General features: G+C 38.9%; 1 protein-coding gene across 1 annotated transcript in view; it reads left to right on the forward strand.

Annotated features, from left to right (window-relative positions):
• Positions 1–10,192: 10,192 nt before the first annotated feature.
• SLC35D1 (solute carrier family 35 member D1) overlaps positions 10,193–25,647 on the forward strand; it is a 44,093-nt gene continuing 28,638 nt past the window's right edge. The window contains exons 1-8 of the mRNA XM_026497868.4: positions 10,193–10,787; positions 11,602–11,635; positions 11,733–11,819; positions 12,526–12,593; positions 14,230–14,301; positions 14,910–14,978; positions 16,984–17,086; positions 18,849–18,941. Coding sequence (XP_026353653.1) covers positions 10,585–10,787; positions 11,602–11,635; positions 11,733–11,819; positions 12,526–12,593; positions 14,230–14,301; positions 14,910–14,978; positions 16,984–17,086; positions 18,849–18,941 — 729 coding nt within the window. The 5' untranslated portion in view covers positions 10,193–10,584. The remainder of the gene's footprint in view (positions 10,788–11,601; positions 11,636–11,732; positions 11,820–12,525; positions 12,594–14,229; positions 14,302–14,909; positions 14,979–16,983; positions 17,087–18,848; positions 18,942–25,647) is intronic.

Raw genomic sequence — 25,647 nt, forward strand, 5'->3', positions numbered from 1 at the left:
TTTTCTTAAAAAGGGCTCACAAAAACTTCAGGTCTTATAAAACTTGGATCCATGCCTGTTCATGGGGCTAATATTTTATTGGGAATAGAAAGACAAGAACTAATATAACATAGTCAAAAAGTTGTACAACTATGAAAAAAGATAAGGTATTTGCAATGGTGATGAAAGACATGTACACTGAAAAATATAAAACACCACTGAAAGAAATTAAAGAAGACAAAATTTAATGGGAAGATATCCCATGTGCATAGATTGGAAGAGTTCATATTATTAAAATGTCCATACCACCCAAAGTAATCTACAGATTCAATGCAATCTTTATCAAAATTACATGGCTATTTTTTTTTTTTAGAAAATAGGAAAAACAATCCAAAAATTCATATGCAACCATGAAGAACCCTGAATAGCCAAAGCGATCTTGAGAAAGAAGAACAAAGCCTTACACTGCCTGACTTCAAAACACATTTCAAAGCTACAGTAACCAAAATAGTATGATACTGGCATAAAAACAGACATGTTTCCTCTGGAACGAAATAGAGAGCCCAGAAATAAAACCATGTATATGGTCAAATGATCTTCAACAGGGGTGCCAAGACTACACAATGGGGGAAAAGAGTCTCTTCAACAAATTGTTCTAGGAGAAATGAATATCCATATGCAAAAGAGTGAAATTAGACTTTGATATTTCATCATATGAAAAAATCAACTCAAAATGGATTAAAGTCTAGAAGTTCAGACTAAGATTCTCAGAAGAAAATAAGGATAAAGCGTCATAAGATTAGTCTTGGCAATGATATCCTGCATATGACACCAAAAGCACAGGCAACAAAAACAAAAATAGACAAGTGAGACTATATCAAACTAAAAAGCTTCTGCACAGCAAGGGAAACAGAGTGATTATTGATGTGATTTTTTAATTTTTTTTAAGTTTCTATTTAAATTCCAGTTAATATACAGTGTCATATTAGTTTTGGGTGTACAATATAGTGATTCAGCACTTCCATACAACACCCAGTGCTCATCACAAGTGCTCTCCTTGATCCCTATCACCTATTTCACACATCCACCCTCTAGTAACTATCAGTTTTCTCTCTACAGTTAAGAGTCTGTTACTTGGTTTGTGTCTCTCTGATTCTCCCTATGCCTGTTTTGTTTCTTAAATTCCATATACGAGTGAAATCATATGGTATTTGTCTTTATCTGACTGACTTATTTCGCTTAACATAATGTTCTCTAGTTGCAACAATGTGGGTATTTATTATCAAAGAATTTAAAACAGAATTTCAAAGAGATATTTGCACTCCCATGTTCATTGTAGCATTATTCACAATAGCTAATATATAGAATCAATATAAATGTTCTTCAGTGGATTAAAAAAATATATATACCTACAATGGAATGTTATTACATTAATTACAGGAATCACATTAAACCTGTAGATAAATTTGGAAAGAACTAACATCTTAACAATATTGAATTTTCCGATCTATAAACACAGTATAGCTCTTCATTTATTCAGCTGTCCTTTCCTTTCTTTCTCCAGTTGAGAAGTCTACTTTATTAAGATGACATTTGAGTTACGACCTGAATTAAGCTATAGCATGAAACATGAGGGTATCTGGAGGAACAGTATTCCAGGAAGAGTACAATAAGCACAAGGGTCCTGAGGTACAGTGTGCCTCGAGTGTTCTAAGAACAGCAAGGAGGCCACTGTGGCTGAGTGGAATGAGATGGAACAATGAGGGGCAGAGGATGAAATCACAAAGGTAACAAGAGGCCAGGTCAGGTAAGACCTTGTAGGCCATTGTAAAGTTTTGGATTTTATTTAAAGTAAGATGAGAAGTGATTGAACAGTTTTGAGCAGAGGTGTGATATTTGATTTATTTTTTCAGGTCACTTTGGGTGTTTTGGTGAGAAAGGATTAATAGGGAAAGGTAAATCCAAAATAGAAGCAGAAAATCCATCGTGGAAAAATGTACAGTATTTTAGCAAGACCATATGGTGTCTTGGACTAGGATGCCAGTAGAAGTAATAGATGTCAGAATATAGATCTATTTTAAAGATAGAGTTGATGGGATTTGCTGAAAGTTAGATGTGGGCTGTGAAAAAAGATAGGAGTCAAAGATGGCTGCAAGGTTTTGAGCCTAAACAATTGGAAGACTCGAGTTTTCATCAATTCAATTGGGGACATCTCTGAGGGGAGATGTTTTGGAAGGTGTTTATCTGGCTTACAAGGGGTAAGAAGGGGAAAAGGATTTTTCCTAAAATTTTTATGCACCATTCAATTTTAAGCACAGAATTTAAGAATTTACAGTCTATGTTCTGAGTATATTTCGATAGCAACTACTTGTGGTAAACAACAGCCTATGTGTTATGGTCTGAGCATGAGTTGGTAAGGAGAAGGCAACACGCAAAAAGTAGGAAAAGAATATTTCAGTTAGTAACTAAAGTTATTATGCTTCTTCAGGAGCATGCAAGAATGGGTTTTAATCAGTCTATGGGTAGGGAAGACTCCTCTGAAGATTATCTATTTTATTTGAGACTTGAGAAGTTAACCAGCAGAGGAAGGTGGGGTTTGTGGGGATGGAAGATTAATCTACAGTAAGTCAAGTGATGAGCAGGTGCAAAGATCCAGAAATGAGAAGATGTGTTTGAAGAGCACATTAAATTTAGAAAATCAAGTATGAGTGTACAGCAGGAAGAACCAAAAGGAGAAAATTGTGAAATAAGACAAGAGATAGGTTTAATCCAACAATTAGATCTACAGTTTTACAAAACCACTGTGGCTTACTGTGGGGTTCCTGTGTAGAGAATGAACTGGAGGAGCACAGATGCTAGTTATAAGAAGAGAGGAGCCCTAAGAATGACTAGTTACTAGGTTTCTAAGGTGAGCGACTTGGTGGATGGTGGCTCCTTTTACTAACATTAGAGTGCCAATTATTAAGTTATTGTCTCTCAGCTCCAAACCTTGGGATAAATTTAGACTATCTGTCTCTCTTCTGCTTTGTGAAGCTGATGCTTGTATTTTGCAAACCACATTCCTGCTTTGCCAGCTGGCTCTTTGTGAGGCTCTGCCATTGGCGGTGCTAAAGAGACCGCAAAGCTGGAGGAGAAAGAAAGAAATGTCCCTTACTGTCTGCTTCCTGTTAGCATCTCTTCAGCAATGATTCTTCACCCCAGAAGCAGCAAGCTTCCCACATAAGTAGCTGAATGCAGTTTGCAGTTTTCCCTGCATTTGCAAAGTCAGTCTAATCACGCTCCTCAGAGCCAGCAGCACCTACCAGATGGTGCTCCCTCTTCAAAGCCTGAATCCCAGCCTTATTATGGGGAGCCTCCTCTGAACTCAAAGATTCTACTGTCAGTTGAGTAGCATCTCTTCCTTAGAGGTCTGAGTTTTAGCTATTGGAGGGACCTCCTCGGTTTCTAGGTTTAGTAATTCTAGTCTCTCCCCTTTATTCCTTCTGCCTTTCCTGCAGTTGCTACCTCCATGATTCCTTAGAGAATTTTTTTAAAACCTTTCATTTACCTAGTTAGTATTTCTTTATATTAAATTCTCTTGAAGCAAATAACCAATGTGGTTTCTATCTCCTAACTGGACTATGATTGGTACAGAAATTGTTGCTAGGAATAGTCCCAGGAAACAGACCTAAAAGATGGTATCTGAGCATTAGCTTGGTTTTTGCTTGGGCTTGACTGTAGTGCTGAGCTCCTTGGTAATAGGAAATGAATGCTGGTAACTCATGTATGCAGCAGTATCATGATTAATTTAGTCATCACCTATAGTTGGTTGTGATATAATGCCTACTGAAACAAGTGCCTTGGAGCATGTACCTGCTATATTTGACTGTTACAACAGTAATGATGACTATGACGACTGGTGGGAAATAGATTCTTCTGAGTACACCAAAGCACTTACAGAAGGTACCAACCTCAGGTCCTTACACTCTCTGCTCAGGTCTCATCAGAGAGGCAGAGAGATTCCATGGCAGCCCTAAAAGAATCTCTTATTTCTTACAGCCATGGGGCTGCCTTTGCTAAAAATGAACAAACATTCAATTGTCCAGTTCACAGATTTTACATCAGTTGAATCTATAGCCTTGCCAGGTCTCTCTTGTAGAAGTTAGGAAAATGATAGGGAAGGAGAGGGGACTCCAAAACTTGGATTGGGGGTACATCTGGTTGGACTTAGACCAAGTGGAGAATTTTGAAATCTCAAGTCACTTTGAACCTCTTCTGTCAGAGGAAGCAGCTTGTCCCTCTGTGTCTGAGGATATTAGCCTTTCCTTGCTTGAAAACTATCCACTATCCCGATAACTAGGGTCAGATGTCAACATGCTCCAGGGAAACAAGTACAAAGTCCAACCCAGGAGGAAGCGGCTTATAAACCAAAAAAAAATTGCAAGATTTTCCTAATCTATATCAATATAAACCTGGGGACTAGGTATAGGAATGGATTTTAAGGAAGATGGAATATAACACTGGATTAGGCCAAATGTATTGATATGAGTGCACTTACCAAAGGTTCTGGATTTAGTGTGTTAGCTCATGCAGGTACAAATATTCTAACAATTTCATCCAACAGGACAGCAAACAAAATGAATGGCATATCTTCAGGGAAATTGCAAAGATTAATGTCTATCACCAAGAATTGGAAAGATACATGAGTGGTGATACCTATCACATTCCCACTTAAGTGGCCTGTTTGTCCAATGTAGAAGGCAAATCTTTTTTTTTTTTTAAGATTTTATTTGTTTATTTGACAGAGAGAGAGAGACACCCAGCGAGAGAGGGAACACGAGCAGGGCGAGTGGGAGAGGAAGAAGCAGGCTTCCAGGGTAGGAGCCTGATGTGGGGCTGGATCCCAGAACACCAGGATCACCCAAGGGCAGACGCTTAACGACTGAGCCACCCAGGTGCCCCCAGAAGGCAAATCTTGACAAATATCTGAAGGTGATCCTAAACTTAATCAGGAGGTGACTTCAATTGTAGTTAATGTTCTACATGTAGTATATTTACTGAAGCTGATTAACACTCTAGCTCCTGACACCTAGTATTCAGCTAATTGATATGGCAAATGCTTTTTTCCCCCTCTATATCTGTTTATAAGGACCAACTAGAAGCAGTTTACTACTTATATAGCAGGGCCAGGAGTACATGATCACGGTCTTACCTCAAATCTCCTATTCTCTGCCATAATATAGTCTACAGATATCTTGATCATCTTAACATGCAAAATCAACTGATTCAATATAGTGATTGAATTATGCTGATTGGACCTGATAAACAATGTGGTAACTACACGGGATGGCTAAGTGAAAAGCCTGGATATCAGCTGGTCAGGATTCATTACTTGATACAACAGGGGCAATGGAGAAGAAGCAGTTTGCAGAGATTGAGAGGATAATGATGGGTTTAGTTTTACACATGTTGAGAAGTCTCAGAGTCATTCAGGTGAAGATGTTCGGGAGGTAATTGTATACACTAATCTAGAGTTCAAAAGAACAAACGTTGTACGGATTTGGGAAGTGTTGGCAAAATTATAAATCATAAGTGAAGCTATGAGGTGGGATGAAATTCTTTTGTAAGAATATATAGAATGAAAAGAGAAGACCTGAGACCAAGCCCTGAAGAATGTGAAACTTTCCTTTAAAAATCGGGAAGAGGAAGAGCCAGTAAAGCATAATGAGAAAGAGCATCTGGAAGACTAGGAATTCCAGAGGGTGTGGCATCCAAGAAGTATAGGGAAGTGTGCGTAGCTAAGGGAGGGGAGAGATCAGTAGTGCAAAGGCTGTGGAATGGTGGAACAAGAGAAGGACTGAGTGTCTGCAGAGTTTACTTCCGTGGAGGTCATCAGTGACTTAGGGATGAATAGCTTCAGTGTGGTGGAGGTAGTAAAACTAGTTTGGAGTGGGTTGAAGAGTAACGGGGGCTGGTTATAGAGAGGATAGAGCCATGATCAGTCGGTGGTTAGTAAGGCCAAGTTCAGTGAGATAGGAGGATCAAAGCAGCCGATTTATGACAGATTTGTATGGAGTTCGGTTGTAAACACATTGAATTTGAAATGTCTTTGTATTTTCCAACGCCTAATTTGATGACTGGTACGGTATTTGTGAATGGGTCATGTTTGACTATGACTTCAATAAATTGTCATTTCTTTATCCTAGTTATTCTTCTCCATACAGTTGATAAATACTAAACTTGGTAATTGAAGGAGGAAATGGTATTGCCAGACTTCTTATAAAAGCAAGTTTGTTCACCTACCCCAAATGAGGCAGGACTGTGTAGTTTTAGGAGCGCAGACTAAATGCTCAATATACTGGGGCCAAATCTGTGCATAGTTACTTAGACTCAGGGCATGCCTAAGACTCCCCTTTGGCCTTTGTTTTCCTGTTTATAAGTTGTTTTACCCTACCTACTTCATAGAGTGGTAACGATGAAATAAAATAATAAATTACAATAGCACATCGCCATGCTCACCACCAGTAATCAATAAGTTGGCTCCTTCCAGCCCAACATAGAGAGGTATGTGGCATTGCAGAGAAGCTCCATGCTCCTTTCATGCTTTTTAGTTCTCGGAATTTTAAGGGCATGATTCAAATAGGAAACACACATGACGTTTGCTCCTGGGCTGTAAAATCATCAGTGGTGTAGCATGGCAGGTCACTCGGATGATCTAGGCCTGCAGTGAAACAAGAAATTGATAAATGGATGTTGACACCAAAAAAGCCTACATAAATTCCACTATAAGAAGAGCAAGTGAGCTAAAGGAAAGGGAGAAGTGCAGGGAAAAGAAATAACATGAATTAATTTAATAAATAGTATGCAGAATTAATTTTCCCTTGTGGAGAAACATGATGGTTAAAGCAAGGTTTTGATAAAAAGACATGATTAATTACAAAGATTTTTCTGTCAGTAATTCCACCTAGCAAAATATAAAATGTGTCAAGCTGCAATGTTGACATTTCCAAATAGAGTAGACTTGTATACCAATGAGAACATTTAAATCGTTTTTCCAATCTTGCACAATTTTAGATTTGTTTCCACCTTTATTCAATTTTATAAATAATATATAAGTCTCCCATGTATAATTCTGTGATTAATATTACTAAGGTTAGGAAAGAGGTCTGAGTACCTGAAATACCTAAAAGTACTAAAAAGTCTAAATACCTATAATAAAAACCCAACTATATCTCTATGGGCATCTGATACAAATACTTGACTCCATTAGACTTCAGAGCACTTTACTCATGGTTCATAAAGCATTCCTGGTGTTGAGAAAATCCAGTATAGTTCTTGGCCTGTCTATGGTAGTTCTTAACAAATATTCATTAAAAAATAACATAATCATGCTGAGAAAAACTACAGTAGCTTCTTAAATTAATACTATTAGATTTATTTTCATTTAATTTTGTGTAATTGCAATGGATTTATCGCAGAAATGTGTACCTGGCATTTCATCCCTTTACTGGGAGGCACTTGAACCATATGGCCCCTTTCAGTGGTCTCCATTGCTGCCATCTGATTTTATAAAGTGTTAGTGAGAATACAAAATTGGTACAATCTCTTTGGAGATAAATTTGTTAATGCTATTAATTAAAAAAATATAGCCTTTAATTAAACAATTCCACTTCTAGAAATGTATACCTCTGCAAAGTTGAATGGACAAGGATGATCAAAGCTGCATTGTTTATAAACCAAAAAACTGGCAACAACCTAAATGTCCATGGAACGGTTACATAAATTATGATGCATCTAGCAAATGGAATTTTCAGTGGTTGTTAAAAAAAATGAGGTAGAATTTCTTTACTGCCACAGAAAGATCTTTAAAGAATACTAAGTGAAAACAGAAAGTTTGCATAATCACAATAATGATAATAGTAATTATTATTATTATAAACACTTGTGACGTATGTACTACATTCTAAGTATTTTTATTTATTAACTCATTCAATTCTCACCACAACCAATGAGGTGGGTGCTATTGAAATCTTCATTTTATGGATAAGGGAACCGAGGCACAGTATTGTCAAGTAACTTGCCCAAGGTCACAAAAGTAGTGTCAGAAGCAGTGTCTGGCTTGAGGCTCAGTGTTCTTACTTGGTTCTATTCCATGTATGTTAAAAAATGTATAAAAATCCATGTGTGTAAAATACATGTGTAGGTATATGGATACGTACATACATATGTATGCATGTATGTATTCATATGTGTATGGAACATGGCACTAAATACAACCTCTAACTTGTTAGCAGTTGCTTTCTTGAAAGCGTTGGTAGAAGAGGAAGAGGGGAAGATACTTTTTATGTGATACGAGTTTATTTTGCTTGTTTGCTTTTGTTATGAGGGATATTATTTTTATAGTAATTTTTTCATAGGTGTTACCCAAAATATAACTTTCTAGCTATTTTTCTTCTGCTGCTAGCAATTAAGGAAGACATCTGTGCATTTTTTCCTCATTGTTGAAAAGTTATTCATTCAGCAAAAACATTTAAACTGTCCTGGGTGTCTCTGCCTATCCTTGTCCTTAGGGAGCTCACTGTCCACTGGAACAGACTGACATATAAACATGTAATTCCAGAGCTTCTATTATGGGGATGTATAAAGATGGGGTGGCAGGTGCACAAAGGAGAGATATCATTTCTGTGGAGGGCATGGAGGGGCAGTGTGAAAGAGGGTAACCAAAGAGGAGGTAACACTTTGCCTAAATACTGAAGGAAAAATAAGAGTTCTTCGGGAAACAGGGGAGAGGAAGGAGAGAAAAAGCATCCCAGAAGGAGGGAAAAATGGGAGTAAAGACACAGAAGCAGGAACCTACAACGTTCTTCAGGGGACTGGGCATAGTTTTAGTTGCAGCTTGGGGAGGGAAATGTGAGGAGCGCCTCTGGAGATGTGGGCAGAAGTCAGATCCCCTAAGTCCTTGTGGGCCATGTTAAGAACTTCATTCTGTGTACCAGTGTTTCCTAAGGAATATTCAAAGAACAAAGGTGTTCACGGAAAAACTCAAAAGATATGGATCAAAAGATATACACAGAATGAAGTATTATCTAGCCTTAAAAAGGAAGGAAATTCTGACATATCCTAAAAGCAGATGAACCTTGAAAGAATTATGCTAAGTGAAATGTCAGACACAAAAGGACAAATACCATATGATTCCACTTACGTGAGGTACCCAGAATAGTCAAATTCATAGAGACAGAAAGAATAGGGTTACTAGATGTTGGGGGGAGGAGGAATGGGAAAGACTGTTTAGTGGTTACATAATTTCAGTTAGAGATGATGCAAAAGTTCTGGAGATGGGTAGTGGTGAGTTGCACAACAATGTGAGTGTACTTAATGCCACTGAATTGTACACTGAGGGGTAAAATGATAAATTTTATACTAAGCATATCTTACCATAATAAAAAAACAGGTTGAAACAGTAAATTTTACATTATGTATATTTTACCACAATTACAAAATATGGGATAAAAGAAATAAAAAAGACAAATAGAGAAATAATTGAACATTCTTTTTTGACATTAAAATTAGGTATGTCATTTCTTTGCTCAAGCTGATAATAATGACTTGTTTCTGTTATGTAATAATGACTGCCACTTACTGAAAACTAGCTCTGCGCTAGTTTTACATTCATTGAGATAAGGAGATGCTGGCCCAGAGAGGTCAACTAATTGACCCAAGAGCGTGTGGTTATGGGGTGGGGGGAGGACATTGCTAGGAATCCTAGAATTGGAACTCGGCTCCCAACCCCTCGCTCTGTCACCAATCCCCAAGTTGTTTGATTATCTTACTACTTTTTAAGATATGTCTACATTTTTTCTTAAGCAAGTTTTTCCTTGATCTGCAAAGAAAGTAGTTTGGTGTTTTCTAGGTTCAGAAAAATGTAAGAAGCCTGAGGGAATGCAGAAGGAAATGTTTGTTGAGTGTTTGCTTTTACCCACTTACGATACTTTTGAAGGGCTTTGACCTTCTGAGAGGCCAAGGGAGCATTCAAAGTGAGTCTAGACGCTCGCACCACAGAGAACTACTAAACCAGCCACCTGTTCCCGAGGGGAGGATGGTCTGTACTTTTGTTGCGGCTGTTATCTGGAGAATACGGCCTCTGGGTCCCCGGCCGCCTGCCTCCCCGGCTTTAGAAGCGCGGCCGAGGAGAGACCCAGCGTAGACTCGCGCGCAGGCGCGAGACGGCGGCGGTGTTCTGTGGCTGTGCTTTGCTGCCTGGCGCTCCGGTGTCCCCGAGTGGTTCCCCCTTGGCCTGTTCTCCGTCTGCGCCCGAACTCAGGGCCGCCGCTGCCCCTTCTCCAGTCTCTCCAACCCATGCCCTAGCCAGTCCCGGCGCGGCCCCTACCCTCTGACCCTGTGTTGCATAATGCCCGAACAAAGTCCCCAAGGGTGTGAAACCCAGCGTTCCTGCCCCTGGGCGGGGACGGGCGGCGACCGCGCAGGGAGCCGAGGCGGTGAGGGCGAAGCCGGCACAGTCCACCGTCCAGGGTCCCGCGAGTCCCCCGGGACCAGGCCCCCCGCACCGCTCGGCCCCACCGCCAGGCCCTCCCGCCGCTCCCCTCGCAGGCCGCCGCCGCCGCAGCCATGGCGGAAGTTCATAGACGTCAGCATGCCCGGGTTAAAGGAGAAGCCCCCGCGAAATCCTCCACACACAGACATGAGGAGGAGCTGGGGATGGCGTCGGCCGAAACGCTGACGGTGTTCCTGAAGCTGCTGGCCGCCGGCTTTTACGGCGTGAGCTCCTTCCTGATCGTGGTGGTCAACAAGAGCGTGCTCACCAATTACAGGTAGGGCCGAGGCGGCGGCGGCGGCCGAGGCCGTGGGGAGGAGCGCGCGGCGGCAGCGGGGCGCCGGCTCCCTGGACTTACGCTGTTAAAGTTAAAGCTGAACAAAGTTGGGCGGGAGCTGGGGAGGGCGGGCGGTGGATGAGCGGCCGGGGCGGCGGGGCCGGCTTGGCGCGCGGGCCCGGGGTGCGGGTCCAGCTCCGGGCGCGGAGTTCCGGACTGCCCGGCGCGCGTTTCGAGCGCGGTGGGAAAGCGCCCGCAGAGCAGCGCCCTGGAAACCTTGCCCTTCAGAGCGATGGAGCGTTGTTGCTTCGTGACTTTTGGCTCTTGTGCATGCCAGGTTGGGAGCAGAGCGAGGGATGCCCTCCCTTCCCCGCAGCCTGGGCCGGGGTCCGGGGCTTCTGGTCCCCGAGTTCTCTGACAGCCTCTGGGGACGTGCGCATCCTCCAGCTCGTTTAAGACGATTTTGCTGCTGTCACTGGGACCATGAGGCAGAAGCAGAAGCATGTTTGTTTTAAAGATGTGAAACCGTTGAGGACACCTATGTCTTCACCCCTTGAAAAATCCGTTGCAGGCAGCTGACTGAAATTGTGGACCCGGACAAGATGAGACAAGTGGCCGCCCGAGGCTACAAAATCAGCGGTGTTGCCTGACAACCAGCAGGGATTTTTCTCACATTTTCTTTTGGATAAGGAGCAGACGTTGGTGTTTGTTTCCAGAATACATTTTAAGGTTGTTGATGTGCAAATTGAATTCACAGAGCTGCGTTTTGGGTTTTTCTGACCCTGTATTTTTTTTTTCTCTACTTTTTTTGTAGATTTCCCTCCTCACTATGTGTTGGACTTGGCCAGGTTAGTTGGAATCTTCAGCATTACGTGGTTTATGTCGTTAGAACTTCTGTGTGTGTCTTTATATGTAGAACAGTGAATCTGTGTTCTCTGTTTACAGATGGTGGCCACAGTGGCAGTTCTCTGGGTGGGAAAGGCGCTCAGAGTAGTCAAGTTTCCTGACCTTGACAGAAATGTACCTCGAAAGGTAAAAAAAAAAAAAAAAAAAAAAAGTAATACTTTATTTTCTGAAAACAAGTCATAATATATTTTTATCAGACCTCTGCATATTTAAAAATTGCAGTCTTGAAATCACCCAGAGTGGGTATAATGAAGGTAAAGAATAAATGTAGTAATATGTGTTTTAAAAAGTCCTACCAACTCCTTAAAATTAAGGGAAAAAGGCCCCCAGAAATCTTGTGTTGTTTTAATTAATGAACACTTGTTGGGAGTACAGCTGTTTTGCATTTTCTACATCCATCTAATCTAGCCGGTGTATCCTACATTCATTATTCTCTGGGTTTATTTTCTTACTCTTCTCTGCTTCTGCTTGACTCCACCCGAAGATGAAATGCCTTTCCTTTTTTTTTTTTTTTCTGACATTAGAACCATGGGCTAATACATTATCATATTTTAAAGCAAATGATGTTTCTGTCTCATATGTTTTGATCATATTCATATTTTCTGTTTCTTTTTTTCTTCTCCATTCTTCCCTCTCTTTGCCATATTAGTGCTATTATCCAGGAATAATGTTTTTTGGGTGCTTCATGGGGGTCAAAATTGTGTATGAGTTCTAATCTTATGTTTTAAGTGGAAAGAATTTGATCATATAAACAAAACTGTTTCTGTTTGAAAGGACCTTGTTTTAGCTATTTTTATTATTGAGCTTTGTTATCCCTTTTTAAATTTTCTAGACGTTTCCACTACCTCTACTATATTTTGGGAACCAAATCACGGGACTGTTCAGCACAAAGAAACTGAAGTATGGATAACTTTATTTTACTAGTGAGGTTAATATAATGTATTCTTAAAACTGTACTTTAATGTCAAATATTTAACACATTGTTGTTGATTCTGGAAAAATGAAAGAACCAGAACGCTTCTGTTACTAAATAAGATTACACCAAAGGTTTTCGTTTAAATTCTTTAAGTTTGGAAAGAAAGAGTTTTTGTTTTGGGTTTCCCCCCCCCCCCCCTTGATAGTAGAAGTCTTAAAATGTTATAAATTGCTGTTACAGGAGATTTTCATTATTTTTCTAGGCCTGAAGTAGTGAAGACTATATGCTAGGTTCCTGGGATTTCAATTCTTCAATACAATTTATAAATATTATATTTTAGGCAAATTCTGTAAGCAAAATCAGAGTGTGGATATGATAACTTTTGTAGTTTTTCTTTTAGTGTGAGGTAGTTAAAATAATATCAGATGGAATTCAGGTACGAATATGATTAATATTATACCCATGACCAATCACTGTAGAGGCAGCATATTCACTTTAAAAAACAGCAATAGTTCTCAGCTCTGCAGCAGTACTGTTTTGTTTTATCCTCTAATCTCCTAATTCTTGGCTTCTCCACTTAAGGAGTGTAGTATGTATCAGTTGTATGTGATATTAAAATTATACACGTGGAGAAGTCATTTAACAGAAATCCATGGTTTCGCTATTTACACTTAAGCTAACTTCCTGGCATATTAGATGATTGTAAAACAGAATGGGGAGATCTCTGAGGATCAGAGACAAAGCGTTTTTCATTTCCTCTTCAGAACCCAAGAAACTTGGCAGAGTGCCATGATGATATCTTTGGGGGAGGGTTCATGGAAGTCAAATTTATCATGGGTGGGGCATCCTTTTCCATCTCATTACCCACTCCGAAAGAAATGTAGACCTACTGCAAGTGCCACTTTTATAGAATTTGCTCTTTTTCATCCATTGTCATCCATCCATCCATCCATCCATCCATCCATTCATTCACACCCTATCTTTGGTTGCCAGCAAAAGTATAAGGCGCTTTGGAGTGAGATGAGATATATTCAGAAATAACTCTTGCAAGAGGCTGTATGTTTGACTGGTGCAAGCAAAGTGCTCTGATAATGTAGAGGAAGACAAAAGTACTTCCACAAAAGGGCAATCAAGGAATATTTCACGGGGTGAGATTATCATAGATGCTGTTTGGAGGGTTGGAGATGTTTTGATGGGGTGGGGTGGGAAGTAAGATCAGTCTAGTAAAGAAGGAAGAAAGGTCTTTTTCTTTTAAAAACTAACATGGTTACTGTTCAGGGTGTTTGTATAATAAGTAGTGTAAAATTAAAAAGTGGCCGTTACTAGTCTTTGATAATAGAAACGTGATCTCTACCATATTTTATTGGTATCTTGGTGTTTCTCATTTCTAGTAGTTTTATAAAAGCAACTCTTTCAGGCTTTCAAATAACTATTTCTAGAGAGAAATATAGGTTTAATTTAATCACAGATTAATCAACATGGAGTGTAATTAATCAGCATAATGGAAGGAACAGATTAGTGTTTTATGGTATTTATTTGGAGAGTCTTAATTAAAAAAGTAAATTGTTAAACTTTATTTTACCTAATTATGTTTCTTTCCTTTTTTAAAATTTTCTGCAGCTTGCCAATGTTTACAGTTCTGAGAAGGTTCTCCATCCTGTTTACAATGTTTGCTGAAGGAGTTTTACTCAAGTGAGCTAAATTTCTAATATATCTAGTCTTCAACAGACTTTAGTCATCTTGAAAAGGGACCCAGCATCTGTGAGATAGTAAAATTACTTGTCTTGTTTCTACTTTATCTTTTGAGAAGTCTTAAGCACTTTCTTCCTTTGCTATAGGAAAGTTTATGGAATCAATAATTGGGGAGATTATGAATTGGAGTTGTAATGTCTGAACGTGAGATACACTTTAAAGACTTCCTATACCTACTGTTGCTGCTGGGTGAAGCTGGGTCAGAAACCTCAGTATAGGTTTTCATAGTGTTCCTGTCATGGCTACTTTTACTACAAATGTGTGTGATCTTTTTCTACTTAAAGAAATTCTGATTTGCAAAGATTCAAACTCAATAGCAAATATAAGAATAAGAAAAAAGTGAATGTACATTTTTTGTATGAGTTTTGCTTCAACAAAGGGATTCTTTGAAATATCCAATTCCTTGGAAACATTTAAAATATGATTGTTACAGCTTTTTTAAGGAAAAGTTGGTGGGTTTTTTGTTTGTTTTTTGCCTATGTTGCAGAATGAATCTTTGTGAATAATTAAGGCACATGTATGCACTTTTTAATTATTTTATTTTGTAGGAAGACTTTTTCTTGGGGTATTAAGATGACTGTATTTTCAATGATTATTGGAGCCTTTGTAGCTGCCAGGTAAGAACGTGTTAAGACCACATTGAAATTATCAATAATTATTGATAATAATCAGTTACCAATAGAAAAAGAATTTTGTATAGGCTAAGTAAGAATCATGTCCTTGAAAAGCATCAAAAAGACTCTTTGGGAAGTTAAATCTTTTTGGCCATATTAAGGTCAAGGCTGGCAAAATCAGATTCATCTACTAATTGAGCACATACCATATGCCACACAATATGTTGGAATTTTACACATATTTATTCGTTCTTTACAACACCTCTGAAAGATGTGGGTATAATTTTCCTATTTTTAGTTGAGGAAACTGAAACCTAAGTTCAGAAACTTGGTCAAGGTTACACAGCTAATAAATGGCAGCGCTGGAATTTGAATTTGTGCCTGACTCCAGAGCCTGTGTGCTTATATAAATCATGTGGTATTCTTTTACTTTACATAGTGCTAGGGAAAACAGTGTCTCAGAAAAGGCAAATGATAATGAATTATTTGCCTTGTGGTGGAATAATAAATAACAGAGTTTCTTTATTTGGCCTCACTTAAGATATATCACCAGTGCTATAACTTAGATATTCTATTAAATTACTGAAGCTTTTCCCGTTGTTCTTAAGTTTCAGTTTTAACATGCAGGGAGAAAATGTGTTCCCAAAGACTCAGCAAAAGCCTTCTACATTTTACTTAGACCAGGGTATGCACGTACAGGTTTGCTAATGCCACAAGTTCTGCCTGACATAGATTTTCTGTCTTGGAGTTCAGTGTGCTTCTTGGGTTGAATTATTTACCTTCATCATTCCTGTAGTATAGGCAGGGGGAAATATTAGAAGACAAATTCTACCCTAAATCTCCAAGTGAAATTTCATTCTTTAGAAAAAAAAAAAGAAAAAGGATAGAAAAATTGGTTACTAGAATTTGGTCACATAGATGACTGTTTTTCCCTTGAGGTAATATAGCCTTCTTGAAGAAAAATTCTGTATGAGCCTCTAACCTCTTTGAAGCATTTCTGTAAATCTGGTGGGATCCAGAATTGAACCAAACAACAGGAGTTCCTCAGGGCCAACCCTGGCCTGCAGAAAGTTTCTGAGGAGGATTGCTATCTGGATCAGTCTTATCTAATCAGAACCTTTTACTTGGGAAAGATTGGGAGGAAAGGGAGTCTGAACTTAGAAGGTTGTCAGGCTGCTTGGAGTTATACATTAAGCTAGCTCTGCCTAAAACTGCAGGGGCATGGAGTTCCTCAGAGGTCTCATTCCATATACTGGTTTAGCTATGACATAATATCTTTGCACAATCACAGGATGTTGGGCCACTATTTTAGCTAGGGTGCTAAAGTATATTGAAGGCATACTTACATTTTCATAATTCTGTTCAGTTTACTAAGTTCTGGTATTGTGCCTGGTACTCAACTAAATACTAGAAAATTTCAGCTTCCCGAATCCTGCTAGTTATATCTCATAGCCTTCTTAAGCAATCATTTAGGTATTTGAGTTCCTCCTGTGTGCTTAGACATTGTTGTAGCTTGATCTCAGAACTAACTATAATCTGTACTTCAGAAATTCCACCCAGAAACCCAACCACCTGTACAACCTGCCTTTTGTATGAATGAATCCTTGGAAAATGACATGTTAACAACTTCATCTTTTTGGTTTCCTTCTCTCTGAAATTGAGCTCTGATGCCTTCTTCCTGCTTCAGATGTATTATAATGGTGAATTTGGTTACTTGTTCTTGTTGTCTGACTTTGAATTCAGAGCAGTGTGGTATTAATTGATGTGATTAATTATTGCTAATGATTGTATTTAAGCATTAGTACTTCTCATTTCTGAAGACTTCCAATTGAGTATGAAATTGCAAATTATAACCAGGAATCAAGAAATACCAATAGCTGATAAAATGCCTAATGTTTATTTACCTAGATAAGAATAGGTTTTTCCATTTATCGTACTTCAGACCTATTTAAAATTACATGCATGTACTTTAAATGTAAGTTATTAAAGTGTTGCTTATGTTTTACAGCTCTGACTTGGCATTTGATCTGGAAGGATATGTTTTCATTCTGATAAATGATGTCCTGACAGCAGCAAATGGAGCATATGTAAAACAGAAATTAGATTCAAAAGTAGGTAGCAATCTAAATATTTAAGAATGTTTACTGATGTTGGGAGTGGTAATGTCAATTTGTCGAGAAAAAAGCAGGGAATAATGAAAAATACTTAGGAGAGATGGGAAGAAGTGAGTGAGTGTTGAAGAGGGCTGCAAATCAAGTGTGGACTTTGTGTATTTGTCCTACCAAATAATGGGAAGCTTTAGGGAGCATTAGGATTGCTCTCTCTTAAGAGCAACGCTGAGTTCCTTGGCCTAGATCTCATACACATGAACTTTCCATACCCAGCCTTTTTCTCTTAACTTGCAGCATGCCTACAAAGGCTTACAGATATTTTTTGTTTGTTGGTCTACTATATACTTTGAATATATACACACTAAATTTTATCTTTAGATAAGTCAGACCATCAGAAAGCAGAGAATTTGAGCCATGTTGCTTTCACTACATTATGGTAGAAGTTCGCGTTATTGTAAGCAGCCGTGTAGGGGCACCTGGGTGGCTCATCCCGTTGAGTGTCCAACTCTTGATTTCAGCTCGGGTCATGATCTCGGGTTGTCAGATTGAGCCCCATGTGGGCTGCACACTCACTGGGGAGTCTGCTTAGGGTTCTCTCCCTCTCACTCCACCCCTCCCCCTGCTCACAGATGCACATGTTCACTCTCTCTTAATAAATCTTAAAAAAAAAAAAATAAGCAACTGTGTAGAACTTGGCTGTATGTATCATATGGTTGTTATTGAAGGAGCTGTCCTTTTTATCATGATGTATCCTGTGTAAGGACCCACATGAGATTTCATAGATGCCACCATAATTTTTCCTGAACAGTGGTATATTTTTTATCTCATAATTAAATCTTGTAACTGACCACGATTTTATCTTATTTCCCTACTCATGTTTTCTAAGTCACATGACCCTATCTGCTGAGTTTTTAGTCTGCTGTATTATATGTACAATATTTCTGAAACTAGTTCAGGTGATTTTTTTGAGTTGATATCATAAATACAAATACCTGACTACTCAATAGTAGTATTAGTATCAAGTTTGTATTGTCTTAGCAGGGGGCTTTGCCTTCTCGAGAAAGAACCATAGAATGAGTGGCCATCCCAGTAGCTTTCATTATTCTCAGAGGTTTATTTTGAAAATCTTTGAAGATACAGGAATAGGGTCAGTATAGATTGTTTCCCACAAATTTTCTTTAAATATACCTTTATGTCTTGTTCTCCATTTATTTGCCTTGATGAATTTGTATGATGATTGTATTTTAATGGAAGCTACTACTATTAAAAATTTTTATCTTTTTGAAATAGCTGGTTGGCATGCACTGTTTTTATGTTAACAGCCAAAGCTATTTTGAGCCAAATGGCACTTTGTTATGGTTCGGAAAAGTTCAAGACAGAGTTGATGGCTTTTGATTCAGTTCTGGAAAGGAAAGGGCTTCAGGATTGTGTTTATATAGAAAGGCATATGTATATTCAAAATAATGTCTTCCCTGGTTGCTGTTTTGAGATAGCCAGTTGATGTTATTTTTATTTCTGATTTTAAACACTCAATGAATACATTTCAAACAAATTTAAAATCTTGAATATTTGCTTCCTCCCCCCTTTTGAAAGCGTACGTTATTTCTTAATGTTTGCAAAATCTATGACTTGGTTGATTTTCTGTCTGTATTGTGGGGGAGCGGTGTGTGTGTGTGTATGTAGTGGGAGTGGTATTCTGTATAGGGTTGTGTATATCTGTCTGCTAGAACCAAATGAAACACCTAATTATTTACTATTTTAGGAGCTGGGAAAATATGGTCTGCTCTATTACAATGCACTGTTCATGATTCTGCCCACCCTGGCCATTGCATATTTTACAGGAGATGCGCAAAAGGTAAGACTTTCTAATTATGATTTAATGGCTTATTTTTTGAGCTCTGTTACTACTTAATGTCCACAAGATAGACTGTGGGGTTGTTAAAAAGTAATGTGCTCATTGAGTGACCAAAAACTGAGAGCTTATTTTTTTAGCTTGCTAATGTCATGCTAACCTTTTTTCTTGGCATAAGTATTGGATAGTACTAAAATGGCTCAAAATAGCTTTGGCTGTTAACATAAAAATAGTTCATGCCAACTAGTGTCCTTCTCTTAGGTGTCAGAAGGCTAGAGGAAGAGAATTTTTACATTTCTACTAAGCTACAAAATAAGAATAGTGGCAGACTATCCTTGAGAAACAAAAAATCCTGAATTAGTAGAGTTCTTCAAACCTAAACAAAATGCTTGGCTTTCTAGAAGTTCTCTGTTTTATTGTACAGTTGTCATATTGGCTTAAATTCCAAGCTGGGTTTTTTCCTCAGGAAATATTTAGCACCGTGTGGTAACTAAACTGTGTAAATAGCAACTAATATAATAGTTTACTCATTTTCTAAAATGATTAGCTAAATAAACCCAGAATAGAGTAGCAAATAAATCCACACAAGAATTTTTCTTTAAAACAAACCGTATTCATAGGAGAAAAATTGATACCATTTTGTTAGAATTCACAAAATTCTGCAAACTGAATGCAAACCTATAATTTTGCCAAGTTTCTGTAACAAGATTTCTTCTAATGAGTCCTCTGGCTAGTAGTTTCTTCAGAATAAATGTGTTGGTTATCTTCTCTAACGACAGTGAAAATTCCCACATATCATTGGGACCCAAAATGAAAAGGTTTTGAAAGTAGTTACAGTATTAAAAAATTGTTCTTCAGGCAGGAGCGCCTGGGTGGCTTAGTCGTTAAGTGTCGGCTCAGGTCATACTCCCCCAGGGTCCTGGGATGGAGCCCCGTGGTGGTGAGCAGGAAGCCTGCTTCTCCCTCTCCCACCCCCCCTGCTTGTGTTCCCTCTATTGCTCGCTCTCTGTCAAATAAATAAATAAAATTGTTCTTCAATCAAAGATAGGAAAAGACCTTATAAAGCTTATAAGCATGCTTTGTTTTCTTCATCAAGAACTCTTTCTTTTGAAAAACTGGCACAGAGGGATGCCTGGGTGGCTCATTTGGTTAAGCGTCTGCCTTTGGCTCAGGTCATGATCCCAGGGTCCTGGGATCAAGTCCCGCATCGGGCTCCCTCCTCAGCGGGGAGTCTGCTTCTCCCTCTTCCTCTGCACCTCCCCTTGTGTTCTTTCTCTCTGACAAATAAATAAATAAAATCTTTAAAAAAATTAAAATTAAAAAATTAAAAAACTGGCATAGATCATCTTGAACAGGTATAAATATTTTAATGAACTGTGACCTGGCTGCCGGCAGACCTAAAAGTGACTCTAAAGTAGGAAATGGAGCTGTTGTGCTGACTAATAAAGAGTGTTGAATAAGTATTTTGTGATTGTGAAAAAAGTGGGAAGAGGAATCTGACATTTATTGTCCTCCTCACTTTATATGTGTAATACAACGTAGTCCCCAGAACAGTTCTAGAAAGTTTGAATTATCTCTGTTTTACCAATGTGGAAATAAGGGTTCAGAGAGAGTTAGTCCCTTGCCCAGTGCCATGCTGTCAGTGGATAGAGTCAGGGTTTAAACTCAAGCCTAACTCCAGAAGCCATGGTCTTTCCACAGTGTTCTTCCTCCCTCTAGGAGACTCTGGCGGAAGCACCTCTTACTCTTCAGCTTTGAGCAAGACTGTAATGTGAAGTAGCCAGGCCCCTCTTGGCAGCATGGATGGTTCCAAATCTTGAGGCCAATCTGTACATGAGAAAATTGGAAGAATTAACGTGGTTTGTTATTTTATAGACTTGGCAAAGATGCAATTCTCATTAATTTGAAACTTTGACTAGTAGCTTGTAGCTACTTGAAAAAATTGACCAAAGGAGATATTTCTTCATTCCAGACTGATGATCATTTAATTAGAAGTTATCTGCCAGGTTATAGGATTATTCATGCATATTTGAAAGTTCAGTAACATTGAACTTGAAATGCTTCAATATAATTGAGAATGTTTACTCAGAGTAAAAAAAGTTGCTCTGTCACCTATATTAGGATGAGGTTTAGATTTTCCTCTTATTCTTTTTTTTCTTTTTAATGCAGAGGAGTAGAATTTGAGTAATCTTTTTGTTGTTTCTAACAGAAATGCCAGGCAAAGGTCAAGAAAGATTTATTTTGGAAGAAATGTTTTTTTAGGAATGATAGAGTTCACCTAAATACTTTCAAGTTGGGATGATAAGCTAGCAGAAGCTGAATTTATTGCTCTGTAATCAAACCCTGTCAGTGTTTTTGGTTTCACATAAATGTTTGTTAATCTTCACTCTTATTTTTAATTAATATTGTTCTTAATAAAACATTTACTGGGGTGTAGGTGGACACACTGGCTGGCAGTCTTATAATACCACCCTTTTTTTCTTAACATTCTCTCCTTCACACGCTCTCCTTCTGACGTTCTCAAATAGTTAAGTGTTACTGTATGTCTCACTGTGTTAGGCTTAGGTGATAAGAAAAAAAGATGAATTAGATGGTTTTCTTGCCTTTGAGGACCATACAGGTGTCTTGGAGAGTAGACCTGTCAACATCAGATAAACTATTACAGGTTCTGTGGGGGCATCGTGGGATGGAAAATGGAAGTGGGTCAATTCTGTCTCCTTGTTGAGGATGAAGTGCCTCATGGAGCTTTGCCTACAAACAAAATTAAAATATAAGTGATACGAATAATCAGTGTTGTTTTGATAGGTTATAAATTACATTTGAAACTTATGAAGTGGGAATTCTGTTTGACTTTGTTCCTAAATTCCTTGTATGCTTAGGAGACAGGTCATTGCAATTTCATTTTAAGTTCAATTCAGATGAGTATTTCTCAGCATCTTCATTATGCTGAGAAAGATATATGTTAAGTGCTCTTGGGAATGTATGAGAAATACGAGATAGTCCTTGCCACACAAGGAAGACGTTGGCGTGCTACAGAGATGGTGTAAGATCTAGCACCAGAGTGCATGCTTGTCAGTCAGTACAATAAATATTTAGGAAGAAATTCGTGTGGGTTGAATATCAAGATTGGCTTCTTAGAAGAGCTAGGGCTTGGTTTTCTTATCCACCAAATGCAACGAGTAATGCTAACCTGTGCTGGGAGTTGGTAGAGCTGTAACTTAAGTAGTTGAGTGGTTTGCTTTTAGTAACCAGCCCAGAAACAATGTGTGGAAGCACAGATGACCTGACACATCCATGAGGCTCATGGTATTCTGTCCAAGACTGTAGAATCTTCCTCCACTGCAAGATTCAGCTTCATACCAGTAGGCTGTGTGTCTGAAGTCCTGGCGCAAAGGGTTTCCTATTACAGAGGGGATATATGGCAGGATTTTGTATAAGAGTTTGCTAGTAAATCGGGTTCATTTTCAGTATGTATCTTTTAAACTTGAACTTTTCCTTTAAGATACATATGTGTATAAGTAGACGTGCATGTGCGTGTATTTTTTTTTTTTTTAAGAATGAACACTTTCTGTGGGGCAGTTTATCATTAAATAAAGCTGTTCCCATATTAACAATTTGAGGCTACTTCTGGCCTTTAGGAAGACTTTACTTTTAAGGTATGATGCCTTATACCTGACAGGATGCTTCCTCATGAATCATTTTCCCTGATGCTCATTGCAAACCTGTGAGGTAGGTGGTTCTTTGATTTATAGTGGTTAAGGACATGATTAAGGTTCCACAGTGGCAGAGCAGAACTAGAATCAGTCTGACTTCATATAGATCTCTTACCGTTTGCCTGTCTACAACTCTCAGAGCCATTTGCTGCCTCTCTGACGTTTGGGAATTCCATGCAGGGCTTTCTTACAGAACAAGCTACTGAATGCAAGAAACACTGTCAGAGTAGTTATTAGAAGTGCAGTTTCTGCAGCTTGGCCTTGTTTGTACTTAATCTTTTACAAATACTTGTATTTCTTTTGTTCAGCAAATATTTACTGAGTGTACTGAGTGCTTTACTCAGGTGCTATTCTAAATTAAAAAAGAAAGAAAGACATGCCCCTGCTTAAAAGAGCTTGAAGTCCAGTGGGTGAGATCAACTAAACATAAAATAGTATCATAAGAACTACAAGGGAAAATAGAACAAGGTGAGAGTGATCGGGAAGGGGTGCTTGGGATAAGGTAGTTAGAGAAAGCATCTTTATCAGTTTCATTTGAGAAGGCATTGAACTGAGTGGACTGAGACCAGTTTGTGTGGCTCTTTGGAAGGAGCCCTCTAGTTGGAGGGAAAAGTGGGTTCCTTTTCTTTTCTTTTCTTTTCTTTTCTTTTTTTAAGATTTTATGTATCCATTTGTCAGAAACAGAGAGACAGAGCACAAGCGGGGGGAGTGGCAGGCAGAGGGAGACACAGGCTCCCTGCCGAGCAAGGAGCCCAATGTGGGACTCAATCCCAGGACTGTGGGATCATGACCTGAGCCGAAGGCAGATGCTTAACCAACTGAGCCACCCAGGCATCCCGGGAAGAACGGGTTCTAAGTGCTGAGGTGGGAATGCTTAGCTTCTTCACAAGGAGCATTTTCTGAGTAGGTGAATACCAGGAAGATCAAGGTAGGCCTTGAAGGATGTGGAGGAAGAGAAACAAAAGGTACATTCCAGGTGGAACTAATATCATGAGCACAGGCATAGCCATGGGGACCAGCTTCTGTAGTATGCTTAGATGGTGGCAAAGACTTTGGAAACCTTCGAAAAGACCTTAGAGAGCATCCAGTTCAAGCCTCTTCTTTCATTGTTGGGGAAGTCAGGGCCCAGAGGGGGTTCAGGACTAGAACCCTGATTTCTTGACTATGACTAGTACTCTTGCTTTTCCCCCCACATCATACCCTGTTTCCTTCTCAGTTGGGACAACGCTAGATTTAGGAATTCGAAATTTACTCTGCAGATATGATGAGTCCCTAAAAGTTTGTGACATAAGAGGTACGATGGAAAAATTGGGGCAGAATGCAGAAGCAACGTCCAGTTGGATGAAGCAATTAGTAACATCCAGTTCTGTCCTTGACCACTGTCTGATTTCGGACAAGTCCCTTCTGCTCTCCCACCCTGCCTCATCGTGTGTAAACTGAGTAGGTTGTATCAGCTGAGTTGGTTAGTTTTCTAGGTAGGGCCCTTTCCTGGGCTGAGACAGAATTTCTGAGCAGAAGGCATGCCAGTGTGGAGACTAGGTTGCTGCTGTTCTGATGGTTGGCATGAGGCCAGCTGCACCCTGACTCCTGAATACCAGTGCTTATGAACTTGCTCTCATCTTTTGGACTCCTGGATTTCTTGACTTAGAGCCATTTTGCATGGAAGCTCTGTATGTATTATATGAAAAGATCAACAAGATAAATTGTTAAAGCGTGGTGTAAAATTGCATATGGTATGCTACATTTTAAATAAAATAGGGAAAAATAAGACTATACATACATATACATTTTATTCGCTTATTTAGTAAAGAAACTCTGGAAGAATATACATGAAACGATTAAAGTAACCACCAATCCGTGTGTGAGTGTGTGTTTGAGAACAGAGTAAGTATAGAATAGGAATGGGAGGGAGACTTCTCACCATTTATCTTTTTATATTTTTTTTGATTGTAGAGCCATGTAAATGTATTTTAAATTATGTTAGAAAAGGATAAAGTTTTTCTATAAATAATGACTATCCTGTGATGAATCCCAGTTTAAAATAACTGGGGGTGGTGGGACAAATTAATTTATTCTCATTATTCAGAGTTGCAGACTCTTGACCCAGGATGCAAATTGAAGCAAAATCAGATCCAAATTGTTTTTCTCAAATATCTCACTGTTAACTTTAGAAGGCAGAGGAGAGAAAAGTTTCCTGTGTTAGGACAGGAATCCTGTAAGAGGGCTCTGAAAGTTCAGCTCCCCAGGGAGGCAGGAATTCTACAGAGCAGTTGATGGGGCTGACACAGTCTTTAAGCAAGAATTGAAGGCCAAGGAAGTAAAAAACTAAATTACCATAAAAATTGAAAGGCAGGATCCAATTGAACAACTTATCCCAGTGAGCACATAATGCAAGTCCTTGGCAAAGGACTTCTGAGAAGCCAAACGTGTGTATGCAAGTGTGTGTGTGTGTGTGTAATTTTTTAAGAAATTTTCAAAGTCCTGGCTTTACCAGAAACCAGCAAACCAATATAGATGACATTTAGTTTTTTTTTAAACATGTCTTCTAATTTTAAAACATCCTCTTTCTTAAAAAATGGTGTATTTAAAAGCCAGCTCAATGTTAATAAGAGACATCTAGTTAATATAGATAAAGGTAGATCAAACATCAGTTGACTAATGACTTTCCAGAGTGTCAGTTAGGACAGACTGTGTTTAAACTTGTTAGTTGTTGCCTCCAAAAGGGAATGTGTGCAGCACAAAGCCAGTGATTCACAGTCATAGGAACTGGAGCCTGGCTTTCTGACAGCATGCCCTGCTAGGTGTTCTCACGTAGGGATGGAGGAACAGACCCCTTGCTGTAGATCTTACAAGGCCAGTACTGTAGTCACTGGTACATTGTATAATGTCTTCATTATATCGCTGGTTAAATTACATGGCTCAGATGAGTTTTACAGGAAAAGTTGCTGCATGGATGGGCTATGTGGAGGTGTCTCTTACTAAGCATTGCTGACTAA

This window comes from Ursus arctos, unplaced genomic scaffold (genome assembly GCF_023065955.2).
Source record: "Ursus arctos isolate Adak ecotype North America unplaced genomic scaffold, UrsArc2.0 scaffold_12, whole genome shotgun sequence".
Taxonomy (NCBI): Eukaryota; Metazoa; Chordata; class Mammalia; order Carnivora; family Ursidae; genus Ursus; species Ursus arctos.